The sequence below is a fragment of the Staurois parvus genome, unplaced genomic scaffold (assembly GCF_062004578.1).
Source record: "Staurois parvus isolate SC_StPar_1 unplaced genomic scaffold, SC_StPar_1.0 ptg000613l, whole genome shotgun sequence".
Lineage (NCBI taxonomy): Eukaryota > Metazoa > Chordata > Amphibia > Anura > Ranidae > Staurois > Staurois parvus.
In genome coordinates this window covers 2,125,829-2,149,541 of record NW_028318409.1, presented here as the reverse complement: position 1 = coordinate 2,149,541, position 23,713 = coordinate 2,125,829, and the positions used below count along the sequence as shown (strand labels likewise).

Genomic DNA, 23,713 nt, shown 5'->3' with positions numbered 1-23,713 from the left:
AAAAAAAAAAAACTATCAATACACACCAGACTGAGCATGTGCATGTGACTATGGATTCAGCCTGTATCAGGTGGTCATTTCAACAAGAGGAGGGGCAGAGAAGACAGGATCAAACAGCCTTTTTACAAAATGCAGAGGATTAACCCCTTAGGTTCCACAGTGAGTATAACAAGCATGCTTTACTGCATATACAGACCGATTTTACTTTTGTGGGTTTAGTAACACATTAATGTAAAACTCTAACTTGCTCTGACTGTTGGAGGTTTGCCATGGATGGGAAAAATATCTAGGCAAATTCTAAGAAGCACTAGATGGAAGTAATTTTTCACAAAACACTATAATGGGTCACCTAAAGTATTACCTTTCTGTCCTCCTTCTCTTTACTGGAGCAATTTGGTCCAACAGGGAGTTGGACAGTACCTCCTGGGCCTGCAGACAAGAGAGGAGGCTGGACCTTGCTTAGAATTTTTGAGCAAAGTCTAAGCGAATCAGTCAGTTCCTTCAGATCCAGAGTTTGAAGATGACTGGTTAGTGCAGAGATCATTCGGAGGAGCAGCTGAGGCAAATGCTCTGTCTGTATTTCAATATATGTCTCCTACACAAAGAGAAATTGGATGGTTATTTACACAGACCATGGCTACACTACATTTCATTCATTTGTACCGTGCTAAAAGAAAAGAAGCCTCTTAAGCCGGCCATAGATGGAATGAAACTTGGCCAGTTCAGTAGGGACCGGACGAGATGCGATCCATCTATTGGTAGGATTGGTTGTACAGAATTTGATCTAACAATCAGCTTCAGTACAACCAACCTGTCTGATTTTTTTCATGCGATCACTGCTGGTGGGTATAGCCACCAGCAGTGATCGCTGCGTTCTGCTGGAAGGGAGAGCATCCCACTGGCAGAACACAATAGTGCTGCGAAAGGGATTCCCCTATTAGCACTGACTGGTAGACACTGAGCAATTTTCCACCCTTCCACCCATGGATACTCTATAAGCTGCTTTAGGAGAGGTTGCAAATTAAAAAAAATACTTTATCAGGTTATCAGAGAAATTAACAACTGTCTCTTTGATGCAACATCGCCAGAAAGACACGTCTTACATATAAGGGGTGTACAGCAGGATTCCATCAGTATAAATCTATGTCTGCGGCAGGGGCGGACTGACCATTTGGAAACTCGGGCACTGCCCGAAGGCCTGGGGTCAGTAGGGGGCCCCATGAGATGCCCCTGGTACCTTTTTCATAGGCTTTTTTGAGTTTGGACAAGGACAGGGGCCCCATGATCCCCTATTGCCCAGGGGCCCCATGAGTTGTCAGTCCGCCCCTGGTCTGCGGTATAGGCAAAGGCACACTTTTAAAGTCCATTTCTTAGGTAATACTTTTAAGTTACACAAATCCTGGCACAACTACTTTCCTTTAAATATGTTCCTCAATAGCCACAAAGGATTTAAAGCTACCTTGTGTGTACCAAATTACTTTACAAATCCAGGTATTACCTTGTAAATGTAGTATACAGCCTGCTAAGACAGTAAAGCTATTGGAGGGGCTTACCAGTTGTCCCACTACAGACTGCCTGCCCTACAGAAAAGGGGTGTATACAAGACCAGTCACCCTGCACAAGGAGAGAGCAGAAGTAACTGGTCTTAATTACAAGAATTACAAGAATTGTTTCCTTGAGGATTCCACACATATCAGAGGAGGAGATTTACACAAAGGGCACCAAGATTCAAGTTAGAAAATACAGTACATTTCTCTTGTATTCAAAGAATATTTGTTTAACCTTGGATTTCAGCTTTAACCTTCCCCTTGCTGGTTGGCACCAATGAACAAAGCAAAGTATATTTTTGGCATTTACAAAAGTAATCAGTCAAAAGCAAACATTGTAGCAATTCATCAAGCAAATTATATGGCATCTGCCTATTCTTCAATATTTACATGACTATCACAAGCTGCAATACACATATAGAAAACAAAGAAGGTAGGATGGGAACTTTTGATATAATATAGCCATCGCTGTAGTATTAGTTATGGTTGCTTGCAACAAAAACAAACAGAACCCCCCCGAATATTTGTATCAGTTCAAAGTATAAAAGTATAACATGAAATGACAAAAGTATGAATATATGCAGCTACTATTTGTCTGACATAGTGGCTATTCAGGAAGGAACCTGAAAAAAAAAATATTCCTACACTGGTCTGGTCCCCCCCCTCCCCTTTCTTCCCACTACGCCCCAAAAAAGTCACAATGATGAATGTTCTAAAAAATTGCACATTTGCCTATATCTGTTATCCCACAAATAATTGCATCGTAGGAGAAACTAATCAACAAATTATACTCCAACTTTAGCAATAATTGGCACATTTTTATAGAAGAAGAGGAATAAATAGGATTACATTCTAGCACGAGATCCAATTAGGACACATTTGGTGTGAAGACTCAAAAGAACAGAGGAGAGAATCCCCACATACCTAATGCAGATAAACGCAGTGCCCACCAGGGGTTAAAGAATATGTAAAGCTAACATTTCATATTCCTGATATGTGCCTACTGTACCATGTACTTGTATGCAAAAGTATCCTGTTCTCTTTGTATTGTTTCCTTTATGTGAAATCCCTGGTGTTCCTGCCAGGCCCTCTATTTTCTTTTAACAACTGACTACACTAGACATGACAGCACAGTGGGGTCAGTTTTCTGGCTGTGCTGAGAACTCAGTCTGCTTTCCTCCAATGATCAGAATTGTGCTAACACCCCCTCCCCTTTCCCTGCACAGCCATTCACTGGGAAGACCAGTGCCCTGCTGTTTCTCCTTCCCTAGCTCTCTGAGCTACATATGCAGCTGAGTACAAAGGGCATGTGATCACAAAAATGTGGAAAAATGCATTTCTAATGTTTTTTTATAAACAAATGTGTTGCCTTTCATTTCTATTTTACACTGAATGGGTTGTTTTACAAGGGGAGGGTTCACATATACTTTAATCCATATTAGAAGAGTAGCTTTGTACCAAGCAGGGAAACAGGAGCTAAATCAGGGAAACTATGCCAATCTCTGCACAATTTGTCAGGAATTACAATTTTTATCCTCAGGGAAACCATGGTAGATGTGGTTGTAAGCTAACAATGCCCGTCAGTATGATCATAGTAATTAGTATCATAGTAAAAAATATTTTTACTGCTTTTTTGATTTTTCAGTGCAAACATCAAAACATTCAGGTTTTTACCAGCTATGAGTGAACAGCCAAAATAATTAAAACTCCATCCAATAGTATATGGGTACCTGAAATTCGGGAGTGATAAATATATATATTCCTTAGCAATAGAAGAAAGTACAACACAAAGCAGCTTCTTAGAGAAGCTAAAAGAGCTGCACAGAAACTGACAGGAAATCCTTTGAGTAAATATTACATCTCCCCCCCGCTGTGTGGTGAAGGGCACAAATACACGGATGTGTTGGTGTAAGCATAAGTCTGAAGGCAAGGAAAAACAAGCTGTCATACAGTACCTGACAAATCACTCTCATACTTCTAGTAGGCTTGGGAAAGGAAAGCAAAGATTTAAAGAATGGAAAAAATAGAGTGAGCGGTTATATAGTACAGTGCATTCAGCAATTCACAAGAAAACTTCAGGACAGATTATAAAAATGATTTATTTTCTACAACAAATAAAAAAAAAACACTTTATTAATTTCAGATCTATGGCAGTTTTTGCTGAGTGCCAAAGATGTGTTAAGTACAATTTTGAAATGTGGATATTTACTGACCTACATAAAGTTTACTGGTCTATGGAAAATTTGGAGGTTAACAATAGGCTGCAATTTGTTTGTGAAAGGATTTATAGAACCTTGGGGTATGATATTATAGAGGGATGGTGGGGTCTTTGGAAGGAAAGGTCTATCCAGAAGAGGTCTATGGGCTGACTAAGTGTACACAGCTAGCATTAGTACAGTTGTCAAGCTGCAGGACATGACCAAAGAAAGTAAGAATGATTCACGACCCTAACTCATCTGCACCTATATCAAATATTACTCAGAAGAAAACGGTGAGTTTGCCAACACAGATCTACCAATCTATTGAGATGCATGGGGGTGCTCAATTCATCCGTTGGAGCTGCTTTATATTGAAACTGTGGCCTGGTTGTGGACGTGAATATTGAAGGAGCATTAAAACAAGTCATTACTGACCTCTGTAGCTGAAAAAATGTGTGGAACAATTCATCCTCAGAATACAGCAGAAACACTGAAATCATAGCTTATCTCCCCTTGCTCCTTCTTGCAAAAGACTTAGCAGCCTGCAAGCCTTCTACTGTAAACACATACATTGCTGTAAGCTGTTCAGAATCTAATTGTAACCTGATTTTAAAGTCTCTGCTGTGATCTTTGAGGTTAAATTGCTTCACAGTGCCTTCAACTACAGAGGTCAATGGGAGCTTGTTTTACACCCAATTTACTGCTTGCTAAGAATATATAAATGATTTAAAATCTATAGTCATGGTAAAGAAGCCTGCAATGATAGAAAAATAGGAGCGGACACTGCTTATAAGGTATATAAAGCTGCAGTATCCAGGAAAGCAATTAGGATCATGGCTTCACTAACTAGAGCAGGGTTTCTATACCAGGGTTCCGGGTTCAACCTTAGGGATCCTCCAGAGGTTGCCAGGGGTTCCTTTAGCAATAAGCAATTTTTACCTCTCAGGTAAGTTCCCAATGACACCATTGATCTTTTTAGCAATCTGTAAGGGGGTAATTCTTCCCAATGACCACAAGTGTAAGGAGCATTCTTACCTCTGACTATCACACTAATGTATCATGAATTGGAGATAAAGTCATTTTTAGCTGGGGCTCCCTGACACCGGAAAGTTATGTCAAGGGTTCCTCTGTGTTGAAAAGGTTGAGAAAGACTGAATCTAGAGAGTCACTGATTTAAAACAAAGCATGCAGCCCGTGAAGTCTCAACAGTGCGACTTTCCATGGCGCACATTTATTCCAGGTCAGCAGCTTACTAAGTAACGAGAGCAGTATAAGAGCATCTATTTCCTGAATTTTACTGAATCTGAGCACTCACTGATGGATCTTTTTCAAGAAGACTTTTATTTATCCCCCCCCATATGAAATCCTGGCCTAGGCTGCAATTATTTAGCCTTTTACTCACCATTTCAAACAATCCTGGAGATTTAAATGAAAATGAACCCCCGAAGACTGCAATATGGAAGCTGCCACTGCAGACTTGATTTTATGGCCTCATGCACACAGGACATCAAAAACTCCGCTTTTACAGGTGCTTGACTTTTTTTCAGTGCCGCTAAACACACTTGTTATGTTAGCCTATGTGTCCGTGCACACATAGGCATTTACAGGCATTTAGAGGCAGAAAAAAAAAAACACACCACAGTTCAGGAGAAGAGCGTTTGGGTGGAAAAAGCCAAACACACATAAATGCTAGCACATATGTGTGTTAATATATTCGAATAGCCAGAATAAATATTCTGCCTAATAGAATGCATTAACACCATGCACATATAAACACATCTTAACACACATGCAAAACACAGCTTTAGGCATGTTTTTTCAGCTGCGTTTTCCTCCCCCAGAGCAAAGGTGTCCAAAGGAAGACAAAAATTTTCCTATGTGCCTAAGGGTCTAGGATCCAGGGCTACAATTCCATTTGAGGTATTATGGTCTAGTGCAGGGGTCTCTAAACTTTCAAAATGAAGAGCCATTTTACTTACCTGCACACTTTTGGGGAGCTGGACTGTGGCCATCGGGAGTAGAAAATGCCCAGCATCAGTGGAAGTAAACAATCCCTCATCGCTGACATCATCATTGATGTCATTGGTAGGAAAAGTGCATGATTGTTGATGTCATTGGTAGGAATTGTGCACCATTATTGGTGTCATTGGGAGGAACTGTGCCGTTCATTGGTGACAGTGAATAAAATAGTACCCCAAGGGCCAGATAAAAGCAAGCAAAAGGGCCACATTCGACCCCTGGGCCACAGTTTGGTGATCACTGGTCTAGTGAATCAGGGACCTAGCATAAGCATGCAGCCATTAGCACTCCCATCCTGTTGCAATCTATGCATATATAGTCATATACCTGCTTATACGCACACATGCACATACATTACCACACCCAAATGTATACATATATAACATTTTCTATTTTTTTTGGCTCTGAATGCATCACTGCATTGTGGATCTTTACACAGCTGCGTGCATTGTCCCCAAAGATTACAATGCATCTGTGTTCAGATCCCTAAAAAAAAAACGCTATGCCCATAAAATCAAATCAATTAAAATAAATCACACTGTAAACACATTTGTTTTGAGTAAAAATCCAAAACTGGTCTAGTAGAAACATCCATTTGGTAAATTATAATTTTACATGAGTTACACCAAATCATCAAAACATTTGATATATTTACAGGGGTTCTTACCAAAGACACAATGTCCAGCAAGAAATCTACTAGTAAGCAGAAGTTGATGAGTGGTAACTCTGGTGGAGTACTGCTGTCATTAGGAGACTGGAGCCTGGCGTGCAGTGTCCGCCTAGATAAAGATCACCACAATGAGCGGTAAAGAACATATATACTGTATATTAACCTAAACATGTTTACATGCATTATGAGTTCTAGAATATGAAAAGTCTAATCTAAAACTAACCAGCTGTGCATTTATAATAAATGCCTGTTCATTCCTGAGCTCAGCAATATATACAAATCTACTGTCATTCAGCCATGTTGGCCCAAAATGGGCAGTTTGTTAAAAATGAAGATATCATGTAAGCAATGTCCACTGCATTTTTATTTTCCTATGCTCAGTGGGGCTGGTTCCTGTTCAGCAACAGATATCGACTTTCCAGGCGACTTTTACACTAGTAAAGCAGCCCATACATTAATCATTTTTTTTTTTTTCATTCAACCAGCAGATCGAACAAAAAAAAAAAAAGGATCAGATTCCCCTATCCACACATTGGAGTAGATGGCAGAATCACCCCCACTGTGCTATTGTATTCTTCCAGCAGGGAGGCTTTCCCCACCAGGAAGCCAGTTAACTCACTTACAGTGCCTTGAAAAAGTATTCATACCCCTTGAAATTTTCCACATTTTGTCATGTTACAACCAAAAACGTAAATGTATTTTATTGGGATTTGATGTGATAGACCAACACAAAGTGGCACATAATTGTGAAGTGGGAGGAAAATGATAAATAGTATTCAAAATGCTTTACAAATAAATATCTGAAATGTTTGGCATGCATTTGTGTTCAGCCCCCGAGTCAATACTTTATAGAACCACCTTTTGCTGCAATTACAGCTGCAAGTCTTTTTGGGGATGTCTCTACCAGCTTTGCACATTTAGAGTGAAATTTTTGCCCATTCCTCTGCAAAATAGCTCAAGCTCTGTCAGATTGGATGTCTGTGAACAGCAATTTTCAAGTCTTGCAACAGATTCTCATTTGGATTTAGGTCTGGACATTGACTGGGCCATTTTAACACATGAATATGTTTTGATCAAAACCATTCCATTGTAGCTCTGGCTGTATGTTTAGGATCGTTGTCCTGCTGAAAGGTGAACCTCCGTCCCAGTTTCAAGTCTTTTGAAGATTCTAACAGGTTTTCTTCTAAGATTGCCTTGTATTTGGCTCCATCCATCTTCCCATCAACTCTGACCAGCTTCCCTGTCCCTGCTTAAGAAAAGCATACCCACAACATGATGCTGCCACCACCATGTTTCACAGTGGGGATAGTGTGTTCAGGGTGATGTGCAGTGTTATATTTCCACCACACACAGCGTTTTGCTTTTAGGCCAAAAAGTTAAATTTTGGTTTATCTGACCAGAGCACCTTCTTCCACACGTTTGCTGTGTCCCCTACAGGGTTTCTCACAAACTGAAAACTGGACTTCTTATGGCTTTCTTTCAACAATGGCTTTCTTCTTGCCACTGTAACATAAAGGCCAGATTTGTGAAGTGCACGACTAATAGTTGTCCTGTGGACAAATTCTCCCACCTGAGCTGTGAATCTCTGCAGCTCCTCCAGAGTTACCATGGGCCTCTTGGCTGCTTCTTTGATGAATTCTCTCCTTGCCCAGCCTGGCAGTTTGTGTGGACAGCCATGTCTTGGTAGGTCTGCAGTTGTGCCATAGTCTTTCCATTTTTGGATGATGCTCTGTGAGATGTTCAAAGCCTGGGATATTTTTTTTATAACCTAACCCTGCTTTAAACTTCTCCACAACTTTATCCCTGACCTGTCTGGTGTGTTCCTTGGCCTTCATGATCCTGTTTGTTCACTAATAAACCTTGGAAGGCTTCACAGAACAGCTGTATGTATACTGAGATTAAATTACACACAGGTGCTCTATTTACCAATTAGGTGACTTTTGAACGCAATTGGTTCCACTAGATTTTAGTTAGGGGTATCAGATTAGAGGGGGCTGAATACAAATGCACGCCACACTTTTCAGATATTTATTTGTAAAAAATGTTAAAACCATCTATCATTTTCCTTCCACTTCACAATTATGTGCCACTTTGTGTTGGTCTATCACATAAAATCCCAATAAAATACATTTACGTTTTTGTCTGTAACATGAAAAAATTTGGAAAATTTCAAGGGGTATAAATACTTTTTCAAGGCACTGTAACCCCCATGTGTCCTTCAAAGGAAATACTGCATAGAAATCTTCCTCTCCCTGCCATTTAGACAACGTTGGTACACTTCATTAATTTGAATTGTAATATACAGGGGCCGACTACATCAATTCAAAAAATGCCCTGGAAGTGAAAGCTGTAGCAGCACCTGAATGGTGGGGAGAGCAAACTCTGCTCCTTTTACACAACTCAACAAAGATAAAACATATCTGTAGACTTCACATGCTCTTCAAGTGATATTTGTGGTTTTCACAGGTTAAGAAAACAATCAGGTAGTCTATGGTGCACTATAGACACAGGTCTAAGCAACTCATAGTGGTTGGTCAAGTGGCTGAATGCCAGACATATTCCAGCATTTGTTCACATGACTTCAGCTGAAGGGAGGTGTCAGAGTTGAGCTCTACCTTAGGGACCTTTCACACCACACTGCACAGAAAAACACTGCACCACATCATTAATGTGCATTTAATATACATTTTCATGTTCATTGCATTACGTTTTTATGCATGTGGGTATACATTTTCATACCGTCTGTTGTGAAGTTCCTGGAAGTGTCAAAATACTAATAATATGTTTTTTAAATCTTTACTTTCAGTTGCATTACATTGCGCTCCCATTTGTATTGCATTAAAAGGTGACAGGTTGTATTTTAATGCAACATATTGTAATGCACATGTACACAACATTGTGAAGTGAAACAGCCACATTAAAAACCATAGTGGCCTGTATTGATTGGGTGCAAGAAAAAAAAAAAACACACCGGTTACTGCATATGTGAATGAACCCTGAATGTTAAAGTAGAACTATAGGCAAAACTTTTTTTTTCATTTTGGATAGAGTAAAGGAGGATTATAACCCCTGGGTATATTTTTTTGGCACCTGTGTCCCATTTCCGAGATTTCCCTTTACTATCTGTCCCATAGCCAAACAAAAAATTAGAGAAAATCCCTGCAAAATAAGGGAATTCCTTGGGGACCCCCAGGTCACCAGAACTAGTGTCCCCATTGGAAGATAGCCACTCTATTACTTTTCTGGGGACAACCCAAAATTTGGGTTTTTCTTTTACTTTCACTTTCAAAAAATAATGGTAAATAGGACCAACAGATAGGGTGAATCTCCTTAACGGGGGGTACAGACAGCAATAGAAACTGACAGGTGTTCTAATCCCTTTCCACTCTATCCAAAAACAAACCAAAAAAAAGTTTTGCCTTTAGTTATACTTTACGCTCAAAAGCCCCTTTAGCTAAAACCACATTGCCCAGTGCTGGCATTAACTTTCACCATCAGTCACATCACCAGACACTGAGGAAAGCAGCATTTTCTTCAGGGTTGGTAAGTACTTCACAGACTGGAACAAACTATATATACAATAAGGCAGAAAGGAAAGGATAAAATGAGTGGTTCACATAGTCTACTTTGAAGCAATACTAAACCCTTAAGTGCTGAAACAAAGCATTTACTACTGACAGGAGGTGCTTACCATGATCAGCTTTTATACATTTATAATAAACTTTTATCCCAAAAGGAAAAAAAAATGCTTGCTGTTATCACATTGCGGGAAAGAAAATCACACGCTTCCCCATCAACACGGTCAGTGTTGATGAGGAAATGTCTTCTGCAGAGCCAAAGTGTTCTGCCGGCGGAGGGACTTCCCTGCTGGCAGAACAAAGTGATTACTGCTAGCGGCTATAGCCGCTGGCAGTAATCACATAAAAAAAAATCCGACAGCCTGGTGGTATCCAAGTCAATCGATAGACTGAATCTCAGCCGGTTTAACAGGGTCTGGCTGAGATTCGATCTATCTATGGCCAGCTTGAATCTGTTATTCTAACACCCTCTCCCCAGACTGACAATGCTGCAGACCAAAGGTGTCTACTTTACTATTTCATCCAGAATGCTGACACCCTAAGACAGGAAGTGGAATTACTTGCTGGATCACCAGGTAAAATAGAGGGATAAAGGGAAAAATGCCTAAAAAAGAAGATGATTGCAGCCACCCAGCTAATGATTGATAACCTGCATTATATTACAGTTTTGTTTTTGGGTTTAATACCGCTTTAAGAAGAAAATAAAACTTATATTTGCTCGGAGGCAGTAAAAAAATAAACCTGTTAAAAAGCCAAACGGATCCATATCATTTAAGCACCTTCTAAATATATTTTAGCATTTAGTGTGAACAAAAGCTTGGGGGGAAACAACTGAAAATCTCAATAATATGCAGACCTCATCTCAGCTGAATCAGAGGAGATTTGTCACTGCTTTGTTAATAAACACTTACTGCCTGAAGGACAAAACATACTTCGGTTGTAATAAATCATTTGTACAGCTTGAGTGGTATTAAATAAAAATCCAAATGAAGTGGCAGGTTTTTACTCAATAAAATGCACTTGTGCCTACCTGCAGCATTCTTCAAACCAGCGTGCAATGTAATCCCACATGTAATAAGGCTCAAAAGAGTTAAACAAAAGGTTGGCTGTTTTAATGAGCTCCGCAGTCCTTTTGTTTTCCCGTAATTTACTGTAACAAACAAATAAAAGGCACTGTCATCATTTTAAGTCTCAAATTAAATGCCCAAAAGGAATTGGCACAGAAGGGCAAAAGGAGGAGAAAATAGTTAGGAATGTATAAAACAGGTAAAGGAATATGTAATAACAGTCCCTAATATTCAGCTCTTAGACAAGATGTACCCACGAAAATGTACATATAAAAAGGATCTGATTGTGTCAATGCAATGCGGTCTTAACCACAATACACTGAGAGAGATAGGCAGTTGTCTACAAGGCGAAAATGATTTCCTACTGGCTTCTGTGTATCTGTGTATTTATGACCTTCAAAAACTGCTGTTTATCCTATGTGCTTTAATGTACAATTTTAGCAGAAATTTGCTATATGATAAAGATGCAGACAACACAGTAAATAAGGTAAATAACATGCAAAATGCCAAAATGCAATCATTATATCTGAAAAACATTTAAGGTGGCAAGGTCTCACCATAGATAAGAATTTAACTTTCCAGATAGTAGTGGACAATACAATCTGCGCACAGCACATGTGCTCTCAACTCCTTTTAAGCATAGAGTACCTGGTGATCAAACAAAAACTATATTGCCAAAAGTATTGGGACAGCCCTCCAAATCATTGGATTCAGGTGTTCCAATCACCTCCATGGCCACAGGTGTATAAAATCAAGCACCTAGGCATGCAGACTGCATCTACAAAACATTTGAGAAAGAATGGGTTGCTCTCAGGAGCTCAGTGAATTCAAGCGTAGTACCGTGATAGGTTGCCACCTGTGTAATAAGTCCATCCGTGAAATTTCATTGCTACTAAATATTCCACAGTCAACTGTTAGTAGTATTAAAACAAAGTGGAAGCAACTGAGAACAACAGCAACTCAGCCATGAAATGGTACGCCATGTAAAATGACAGAGCAGGGTCAGAGCATGCTGAAGTGCACAGTGCACAGAAGTCCCCAACTGTATGCAGAGTCAATAGCTAAAGATCTCCAAACTTCATGTGGCCTTCAGATTAGAACAACAGTGCACAGAGAGCTTTATGGAATGGGTTTCCATGGCAGAGCAGCTGCATCCAAGCCTTATATCACCAAGTGCAATGCAAAGCGTCTGATGCCGTGGTGTAAAGCACGCCACCACTGGACTCTACAGCAGTGGAGACATGTTCTCTGGAGTGATGAACCACGCTTTCTTGGCAATCCGATGGACGTGTCTGGGTTTGGTAGTTGCCAGGAGAACGGTACTTACCTGACTGCATTCTGCCAAGTGCAAAGTTTGGTGGAGGGGAGATTATGGTGTGTGGCTGTTTTTCAGGGGTTGGACTTGACCTCAACCCGATAGAACACCTTTGGGATGAATTAGAGTGGAGACTGCGAGCTAGGCCTTCTCGTCCGACATCAGTGCCTGACCTCACAAATGCACTTCTGGGAGAATGGTCAAACATTCCCATAGACACTCCCCTAAACCTTGTGGACAGCCCACCCAGAAGAGTTGAGGCTGTTATAGCTGCAAAGGGCGGGGCCAACTCAATATTGAACCCTACGGACTAAGACTGGGATGCCATTAAAGTTCATGTACGTTTAAAGGTAGGTGTCCCAATATTTTTGACAATATGGTGTATTTAGGGAATTAAAAAGGAACTGAACTCCACAAGCTGTGCCCAAAAGAGTCAGGCAGAGGATAAACAACTAGTCACCAGTATTTTCTGTTCTCTCCCTGCAGCTGATCTATTCCCCATTCCAGACACAACTTGTACTACACTGTAGGTGGCCATCTTGGTAGAGGCAAGGCTTTTCTTTTTCATGTCAGAGCCTCCAGCAAGGAGAACAGTAAGCAGAACAGTAGTTACACCACCAAATCTCACCCTGATTCTTGTGAAAGAAGCAGTTAGAGGCAGCAGTGCCTTAGATCTCACAATGCAGATATAAGCTATAGGGCTGTAGGCACAGGAGTACTTAAGCATTCTCATATACCAGAAAGTGTACTGCTATGATTCAGTAGAACAATTAGGACAAAAGGTATTTTTTTTCAGGGGCACAATTAACACTTCGAAATATTTCCTAGAACTTAACAAATCGGTATTTTTTTTAGTTCAGAACCACATTAATTCTAATACAATGGCATCATTAAAGGCCATGACCAGGTAACCATTTACTGTGTGTACCAATCAAACAGCAAAATGGAATATAGAAAAAAAACATTCTGATTTACACTTAATACCATCTGTATTCAAAGCAAGCAGGCTTGGCAGTATATGAAGTGCAAAGAGAAGATAATAAAGTGTAGGTGTTGAGAGCAGCATGTAAATGGTTGGTTTAAATATGCCCAAAATATAAGAGGAATATGCAATAGTTCAAGATGGAAGCTGGATGAAAGAAGGAATGTCATGTCACAATGTTATACTGGCGTTATCTCGAAGGCTCCATTCACACTTGGATTTTATGAAAAGTGCAACAAAGAGCATAGAAAACGTGCCTTTTGCTGTGTGTCTTGGAAACGAGCTGCAGACACGGGTAACAGATGCATGTTTTGCCATACTGCAAATGTACTACAAATGTGAAAAAAGGCACAGTGAAAAAACATGCCATGCTCTGCTCCAAAAAGGGTTTTGGAGTTGCTTTGGGGTGTTTGTCGCACTTAGAACAGCCCATTCAGATGAATGGGCTGCCCTATGCATAACTAGCGGAAATGCTTGAAAAACACACAAAAACCGCAAGTTTCCGCTATGCTCAGGTGAGAACCAAGCCTGAGTCATCTAAATAATTGCCAGTTTATCCCTGCTGCCATGTAGAGATACATTTTCTGCAAATCAATTAGGAAACTGATTTCGAAAAAAGAATAATATAACCTACCTACTTAGCTGTGCAGGGTCCTTACTAAAAGGTGCCTGTGCCTGAAGATCTAATTCTGCTTTGCACTGGGTGTACAACGTTCTGAATACTTCTATTAACACATCTTCCAGAATTGCAGGACCTGACAAAGTACATACATAACTACATAAATAATCAGCTTGACAGGAACAAATACATCACTTAAGATATATAAATCTGCAACATTGATCAGATAAAAGGAGACCACTAGTAGAAGTGAAACAATGCAGAATCAGTTATCCAAAGGTCATTAGCTACCTGCCTGTGTTTAAACAATATTTTCCATACACCAAAAAATGGTTCCATAAACTTGAGCTACGTTCACTGCTAAAAGAAACAAACTAACTTCTGGAAGAAGGAAAGGAAAAAAATCCAAATAAAACATGTGGTATATTCTGCCATTCAACATTTCTACATTATCTGCTGATTGGCCGAAGGCCAAATCCGAAAGACCACCATGTGAACAATAGGAATGATTGTATAATTTGTACCATTTTAGCTATTTAATATTAGAATTCCAATGGCCATGGTTGCTGTATATTCCTGGCACACACTCCAAATACTGTATGGGCACTCTTAGTCTGGCACTATTAAAACTCAGAGCAGCCATAGTATGTGGTTATATAAAACAGAAGGGAAATACCAAGTTCAGGTTTATCCAATAGACTTATTAGGATCCGGAATGGTTTTAAATCTTGCATTAGTGAGTTTTCTCTGCTCGTTTCTTTTCCTTGCAAAATTCCCACCATAGCCTAGAATGAAAAATAAAACAATATTGTGTACACATTTACACAGCTAATATCAGTTACATGTTATAGAGGAAAAGTTCAACAGTCTTACCAGTGTACATGTACTGGTATGAAAGTTATCAGGCTGTAATCAGAGGTGCCTGCTTGCAGTCACAACTCTTCTCTAAAGTCACCTCTACATCAGATACTCATATTTCATTTCATAGTATTATTATTATTATACAGTATTTATATAGCGCCAACAGTTTGCGAAGCACTTTACAAAATTAAGGTAGACATTACAGTTACAATACAACTTGGTACAAGAGGAAACAGAGGGCCCTGCTCTTTAGAGCTTACAATCTAGGAGGAAGGGTTGAGTGATACAAAAAGGTAATAGCTGTGGGGGGATGAGCTGATGGAGGAAATAAATGTCAGTTTACTAGTTAGAAGCAGGATAGGCTTCTTTAAAGAGAAAAGTTTTCAGGGATCATCTAAAGGTGGATAGATTAGGAGACAGCCGGACAGATTGGGGTAGGGAGATCCATAGGATGGGAGAAGCTCGGGAGAAGTCCTGGAGGTGAGCATGGGAGGAGGAGACACGGGGACTACAGAGCAGAAGTTCTTGGGAGGATCGAAGAGAGTGGTTTGGTTGATATTTTGAGACCAGGTTGGTGATGTAGCTGGGGGCAGAGTTGTAGATGCCTTTGTAAGTTGTTGTTAGTATTTTGAATTTTATTCGTTGGGCGAGTGGAAGCCAGTGCAGGGATTTCATAGATGGGTCAGCTAGATTTTGACTTCATGGAAGGTAGGGCCAGGAGCTGCCTTTAAAGCTTGCATATCAGATCATCCTGGGTTTAGGGCTCCCAGGCCCCCATTATAGTACAGCTGGAGCTACGTGCAGGTATCTCTGGTTACCTGCTGAATTTGTTAACTGATGTGCTTGTTCCATCTTTCTTATAAATTGAACTCCAGGCCATCAGCTAGACACACAGATGAAATACATATATGTGAGTTGTTTTACCTGTCAAAGAATGTATATTTCTGTCAATACAGTCCTGAGGTTAACACAGCTCTGCTACACAGCACAGTCCTCTCTGGCAGGACAGGAGATCTTACTACAGTTCACTAACACTTTCATGTCTTCTTTACACTCCAAGCATGTTGGATAGTGAAAAGAGGTGCAACAGGATGAAGAGCTCATCTTTTATCAATCAGCATGCTACCTGTGCTGCAGAACTGATTAGCTTCTTGTGCTGCTCCTCCCCACTCTGAGCTCTGCTGTACAGGGACTGCAAGAGGCTGCTATCAAGGATGATACTTAAATTGCATCTAAATTACATTTAAAAGCATCTGTTTTTTTATATCTGTCTGAAGTTCAAATTGAAAAAACCACAATTAGAATAAAAAAATAAAACAAAGTCAAACTATTTACATTGACTTCTAATTAACTGTCAGCTTATGCAATAAAACTTCCTTTCTGCCAAGTTTTGTTTTCCTTTTTCATTAAGTATATCTAAAGCCAATTTTTTTTTTAAATTGTGGATAGAGCAGGGTTGGGTTAATACTGCTGTTTTTTTTTAACCATCTGTGCCTCCTTAGAAATATTTCTCTTCATTTCCTATCCTGTAGACTCAACAGGAAGTGAGAGGAAACATTTCCAATGTGAGGCAAATTCCCTCTCAAATGCCTGTCAAGGGCAAATATGTCCCCACTGGAAGATTTCCTCTGATCGCAACTAATGTACATTTTTTCATTCCAAACAAACAGAAGTGAGGGGGAAATGAGAGGCATGGGAGCTCACAGAGGATGTGTAGAAGACAGAAACAATTCCATGAAAAATAAAGGACAATAAAGTAGTGGATTTTTTGGCCAAAAAAAAAAATCGGCCGATTTTTGCACCATTATTGGGTTAATTGGTCGTCCGTTTTTCGGGGTTTTGGCACATTTTTTTTTTATCGGACATGTTGGAAAATTTGTGGCCGATTTTGACAATCGGCCGATTTTCCCAGCAATGATGGGCAAATCGGCCGATCATTTTCCCGTTAAAAAATCTGCGCATGAGCTGTGACCTGCAAGAAGAAGAAGAAGAAAAGAAGAAGAATAAGAAAAAGAATAAGAAGAATAAGAATTCCAGTCCACTATTATATTTTATATGAAAAGTCTTGCGGTTGCAACAAATGTATCCATTTGAATCCAAATAAAAACATCTGTATCCGAAATGGATACATTGTTGCAAACGCAAGACTTTTCATATAAAATATAATAGTGGACTGGAATTCTTCTTCTACTTCTTTTATTCTTCTTAATATACTTATGTATTGCTCCCCTGTCTCTGCAAGGGACAGAAGTAATTATGGGGTTAAATGCCGGCCATAGACGATACGAAAATCGGACGATTTTTTTACCGTTGGTGGTAACGGCGCCTGATCGAACGACCGATTTTTAATTTTTTTTTAAACAAAAACGGCCGATTTTCAACCCGTCTATGGCCTGCATTAGAGGAACTCTGCACTGGCCAGAAAGTGAAAAGCATACAATGTATCAGTGTGAAAATGTTCTCCTCTGAGCTCAGGAATGAAAATAACTGGTAACATTTCATCAGAGGAAGATCATTTTGTGAATGAAAGCACACTACAATGTTTTCATAGTTCCACTAATGGCAAACTGTAATATTTCTTGTTATTTATTTTCCCCATGCATATAAAAGAGATCATTCTTAATGGAACTGATTTTATAGAAGCACAATGCAAATACATTTGAAGAAGCACTGCTTCTTTTTGTACAATAGAAAGGCATGCACAGAGGTACTTGATAAAAGAAAGAGAGAGGTGCGCCAGACTAAGTGCAGTAATATTATAACAGTAATAAGCTGGACGATTCTCAGCAACATCTTGACGTCACTTCCGCCCGGCGGCCATCTTGGATGCGCCTCAAGCTGGCCCCACTATCCACGCTGATGTGAGAGATCAGCAGCGCCTGCCCTGGATCACGGTTCTCCTCTGCGCCGCAATTCCCAGTTACTGCTCCTGCCGTCCTCGCTTCCTCCTGTGGGACCCGCCTAGAGCATCAGCCGCTGAATACCCTGGCACTGTAGCCATCCGCCCATGATGTGCAGCACAGATGACGTCCTCTTCTCCCTACTATATTTGATGCCTGATACCTACCCACATCTTGTGAGTTTTTAATTTTGTGTGCAATAAACTGTTAAAATATTACTGCACTTAGTCTGGCGCACCTCTCTCTTTCTTTTATTCTTCTACTATAGAGTCCAGTTTACTCTAGAGAGTGCAAGCCTCACGACGGTGTCTACATTGCAGCTTTGTGTATATATATATATATATATACCATCTATTTTAATCCAACACTGCTTGTACCACAAGCCCCCCCCTTCCCCCCCCCCTTTTATTATTATTAAGACTTTTTGAGTGAACTTTATACCCACCACGATCTCTCTTGCGCCAATTACATTTTCGTTTTGTCACAGAGGTACTTGATGAATCCTCAGGATCCCTGCATAACCGGATCTTTATTGAACAAAATCAGGACATACACAGCCTGGAGGGGGCATTGCAACCTCACTCGTTTTCATATGTGATCCCAAGGCTTTGTAGTTTTTAAGTGTGATTCTGAAATGCAATATTGTATGTCCTCAATTGAAAAAAACCCAATGTGTTTTGAAAATGTGCATTAGAGATGTTTGAATTTTAATGATGGGTCCCCTAAAAGAAGCAAATTCAAGTCTGCTTTACAAATAAAGTTACTTTCACATTGTTGCAAAACCGGTGTTTTTGCCGTGTTTTCTATTCATTTCAATAAGTAGGTGCAATTTTGGCACATTTTTTTTTAACCGAACCAAACATGCGCCAAAAATGTAGCAAGCTGGACTTTAATAAACACAACAGACCTGCAACAGATCACTGTAAAGAGTTCCATAGCATTTATTGGTCATGCATTTTACTTCCACTTTTTTTTAATCGCAAAATCAAAGGAAAAACTGATCGGTGTGAAAGCAGCTAAAGCCGTATTTTTAATCAAACACATACCAATTACATGTACTCCACCCCTTCCTTGCAATGGTTTTTCAACAGTAATACCATTTCTAAATACACACCTGTACTAAAAGTTCCTTGGAGAAGGTATTGAAATAGTAGCAGGCGTGTTCCTCTGGATTGCTTTGCCTTGTACTCCTTGGTCCTATAATGGCACCGTTGTTGTCAAATCCTTAGAATAAATGTATACAGGATAAAATGAAAAAGTGTTCAACCAATCTAATCATAGGAATAAATACAGACAATCTCTGACAACTCACCAAAGTTGTATTTCCCATAATGACAGCAAAGAAAAAAATGACAGAAATTAATGACTTACCAACTCCATACTGAACACCTATATCTAATGGTGGAAACAGAGTTTAATGGGAAACCATAGCTCTTGTTTTGGGTTTTAGAGCCCATGTATCCAAACACTTGCTGCACTATAGACCTCCCATAAACATGACAATGAGTAATACAAAAATTCCTTTTCATCAAATGCTGCTTGAATATTTACAGATGTCTTACAAAATACAGCACAGCAATGAGCTCATGCATAGTAAAGTAACATAGCAGCCAATCAGATTTTCCCTTTCCCAAGATGACAGAAGTTAGAATAATGAATGAACTGTGGTTTGACTTTTATGGGTCATTGCAGTTTCCTCTTTTGCTTACTAGAGATGAGCTTGGGCAACTTCCAAACTCCTCTCTAGCCAAACTTTAAATGTGTTCTCTTTTATTTTACTCCAATCATTCCTGCCCTGTAGCCTGCCTCTTTGTTTAGCAATGACCTGGCTGCAGTTCATTAGAGTTAACAAAACAAAAAAAAAAAAAAAAAGATCAAGTTAAGAGCTTGGCAAGAGAGGAGTTCAGAGGAAGCACAAGCTCATCTCTAGTCCTTACTTGGGGCCAATTCACACCAGTGTGTCAATCTTCGTTTTAGCGTAGCTGTAAAACACAAATCAATGGAAGGACATCTGAAAAACAATCATTTCCAAGGTGTCCTATTCACGCCATAATACTGCATTGACCAGCGTTGCGTTAAAATGCAACATGTATGCATTTTAACAAAAACGCACATCGATGGTTGTCAACACAATGCACAGGATATCCTGTGAAAATGCAGTACACTTTAATGCGCACTAAAATGCATGTCAACCGACATAAAAATGTATGCCAATGGACATCAAAATGTATGTCAACGGAGGTCAGCGCGCAACTAAAATGGACGATAATGTACATCCATGTTCCATATATTTTAGCGCAAGTGTGAATTGGCCCCTAAAGGAAAACTGAAAACCAAAATACTAATTGCTTGGCTGCCATGCTAATTAAATGACATTAATACTGTCTGAGGCCTTGACATGTGACAAGTGTGGATCGAGAGTTCTGATTTTAACATACATGCTTTTTCAGGGTCAGTGACTTAAAATATCAAAACCAAACTCAGCCAATATTTATTAGCTGGTGCAATAAATGGGACATACATTTTGTATGTGAGCCCCATCAGAGGATATAAATTAAAGCTTTATTTATTTATCAATAAACACTTTATTTTACCATTTTGTTAAACATTTTGTCTGTGCTTTCTTTCATTTAGATGTTGCACCTTCTCATTATTCCATTTAGGATGAAATCTCACTTACTAATTCATACTAACATGGGCCTTTTAAATTCAAATACACAATAATTGGAATGGTCATTGCTCTTTTTGTGTTTATTATTTTTTTAGCACTTTGAGCACCAAGTGAGCACTTTGTACTCCTGAAAGTGGAGCTCCACCCAAAAGAGGAAGTTCCACTTTAATCCTTTGTCCCGTTCCCCATTAAGGATTGGCAACTTTGGGGGGCGGGGGAGGAGCAGGTACCCAAATTTGACAGGTACCCGCTCCCACTTCTGCTGCGATCCCCTAAACAATCGGAAGTGGAAGGTGCCCTTCCCTCCCTCCAGGTAGTCTTCTGGGATACGTGACAGGTCCCAGAAGACTACGGGGCCATTCACAAAGCACAGCACTACTCGCGCATGCACAGTGGGCACCCAGCTGTGAAGCCGCAAACAGCCAGGTGCCCACACTCAAGATGCTGGTGCCAAGGAAAGAAGAAGACCAGTGAAACCAGAAATGGTGAGGACACCGCTGGACCGACGGACAGGTAAGTGTTTGCATTTTAAAACTCAGAAGCTACAGTTTTTGTAGCTGCTGATTTTTATTTTTTTTTTTTTCAGGTGGAACTCCGCTTGAAGACACAAAAGTGGTGAAACATGTTGGGTTACATTGGTTGTGGGAACTATTACTTGGGGCATAGATGACAACATTAACAAATAGAAGAGTATTTTTTTTAGGACTATGGTATGTAGTAAGTGGCAGCAGAGCAGGCCAGAGAGGTAAAATGCAATTATAAAGAACAGAAGAATATAGTAGTACCTATGAAAACAACTGAGAGCTGTATCTGATTCAAATACTATATGCAGATATGTACACAGATAAAGGCTGAGGGATTTCTCCATATACAAATACAGACCTCTAGATGAGAGGAGAAACAGTACAATATTAAAAAGTACATCAGTAAAAACAAATAGCACATTAACATCTCATCCCAAGGCTATGCCGGTGCAACCATGTGTATGGGATTATTGCATGACTTTTGCACTTCACACTTAGTGCATCCTATTCATTTCAATGGACTGTCTTATGTGCAAAAATCGCGCGATTCTTTTTTTTTTTTTTTAATTGTGCTGCACCAAAATAAATGGTACTTTGTTACCATGTGTTTTGACAAGTGTATTAGAAAAGTGTTAGGGTGCTTTTAAAAATTTATGTCACTGCCGTACACCTGCAAAAGGGAAGTGCACCTGCATTGCAGGAGATTGAAATAAAGGAAGGTGCAATATGTAAATAAAGAAAGCATAGACACAAGACACAATGTTAAAATAAAAGTCTTTTTTTGGATAAATTAATAGTTTGAATACACTGTATATGCTCTGATGGGCCTGTCATATAAATTGGTAATGTATGTCAAATTCATTGCATCACCTATTATATACTGTCATGCCCCAGATCCTGAGAGAAGAAATTCTTTTTGTACAAAAATAAAACCTCTTGATGTAAAAAAGACATTCACGGAACTAGTATTTTTAGAAGAAAAGCTATGGAAGCCCCTCTATACAGTTTATCTACAAAGTACAACTCCAGGATTGCAAGATATGCAGGTCACCATGATGTGTGCAGTCATTTCTCTATATGCCCAGTATCCGGATATATTCAGCTCAAAGAGTTTACTGACATACTTTTTCCTCCCTCCAGCTTGCAAAAATAGAAGGGTGAAATGTGCCATGACTCGAGCTCTGTAGCTGAGGCTCTTTGGATCAGAGGAAGGAAGTCAAATGTAAAGTAAATTACATGGCGTTTCATAGAGCTTTAATCCTGGTCTTTTTTTTTAATTTTATGCCAAACAGGAGGATGGAATTCCTTCCTTCTGCACCATAATGTGTACCAAATTAAATGAGGAGGTGGTAACTTCAAAGACTCCTCAGAGAAACAAGATGGTGGTTGGCAGTTGATACTATAAACATCCATCCATAACTATTATGTCATTCCCACGTTATCTTGTAACCCTCACCTACAGTGCCTAGCAGCTTAGTGGAAACTGTAAAATACACAACCATCTGTCTAATATTCATAGACTTTTTACATAAACTATATAGAATGTGTTTCAGTCATGGAAAGCAGTCTGTGATAACAAGAACATTATTTTGAAGTTTATATTAACTTCCTGATCATTTCTATGCTGGTAAGGTTAGCGCAAGTATAGGGCTATATTTATAGAAAAAGTTGTATAAATAATAAAAATATAGATGCTGCCACTGCAGATTTCCTTGTGAAAATGCTAGCTGCCTGGCTGTCATGCTAAAATGTTGGCTTCAGTATTTCCTGAGTCACTAAAGCATTCACATTAGGAGTTCTCACTTTGTTGTGTGCAAAGTACTAAAACTGAAGGATAAACAAAACATTTATGACAGCAATGGCAACCAGCATATTTCTCTTATCATAAGGTCAAGGAGTTAATTTTTTTGTTTTTAATTTAATGCAATAAGAAAACAATTTGCTGGACCTTTGACTAGGTACATCATTGCATTTTCATGTTAATAACTGTGCATGAGTCAGGCTTCTGATGTACCTACATATGAAGATGATCTAATGGGAAAGCTCATTTCATAGTGTCCTACTGAATTAGAGTGTGAATGGGCCACCATTGGCTTTTCAACCCAATAACAATCTGTAATGATATCGTTTAGGATGGACAATCATTCAGAGGTGATGCCAGAACACATATGTGGCTCTTAAATAGCCTTTCTATTATACCCTCCACAACATAGATTTCAGATGCTTCCTATACCATTCAAATTTCTCAAAGTTGTCTGTCACTGTAGACTATCAAACCAGCTGCAGACTGGGCCGCCCACTGCCAATAAGCTGTCTTGAGTAGCTTGATCTGCAAATTCTGAAATAAGGAGCTTATCTGTTTTAACAAAATAATCCTTTAACCTCCTTGGCGGTATGATTCTTTCCGATTTTTTGTGCTGAAAGCGGTACCATTTTTTTGCATGGAAATATGTAGTTTTTTATTGTAGGCTGTAATTTTTAGGAATAACTCACTGAAATCTATCCGAAAAAGAGTCTATTAAACATTCCGGATATGATAAAACTTGAAACACGAAATCATAAATTATAATTTAATAAATAATCATAAAAAATAATAATATAATAATAATAAATTTAATTCAATAATATAATCAAACCAAAAACACTGAAATTTGAAATACAGAGGCAAATTCGCACATCGCTGAGCAAAGTCGCAAAATCGTTTTCAGTGTCTGATGACGAATTTCCCCACGAATCATTATCACTCAATTCTGCAAGTGGTT

General features: G+C 39.3%; 1 protein-coding gene across 3 annotated transcripts in view; it reads right to left on the bottom strand.

Annotated features, from left to right (window-relative positions):
* The window catches only part of DOP1A (DOP1 leucine zipper like protein A), a 119,388-nt gene that overhangs the window by 41,772 nt on the left and 53,903 nt on the right, over positions 1–23,713 (bottom strand). Inside the window, exons 8-14 of one of the 3 annotated variants that reach the window (XM_089693097.1) lie at positions 18,871–18,980; positions 14,672–14,780; positions 14,011–14,131; positions 11,043–11,162; positions 6,432–6,543; positions 3,503–3,532; positions 362–595 (exon numbers count right to left, since the gene is read on the bottom strand). In XM_089693097.1, the coding sequence (XP_089549223.1) occupies positions 362–595; positions 3,503–3,532; positions 6,432–6,543; positions 11,043–11,162; positions 14,011–14,131; positions 14,672–14,780; positions 18,871–18,980 (836 nt within the window). The remainder of the gene's footprint in view (positions 1–361; positions 596–3,502; positions 3,533–6,431; positions 6,544–11,042; positions 11,163–14,010; positions 14,132–14,671; positions 14,781–18,870; positions 18,981–23,713) is intronic. The other 2 variants (XM_089693098.1, XM_089693099.1) reach the window with 2 other exon arrangements.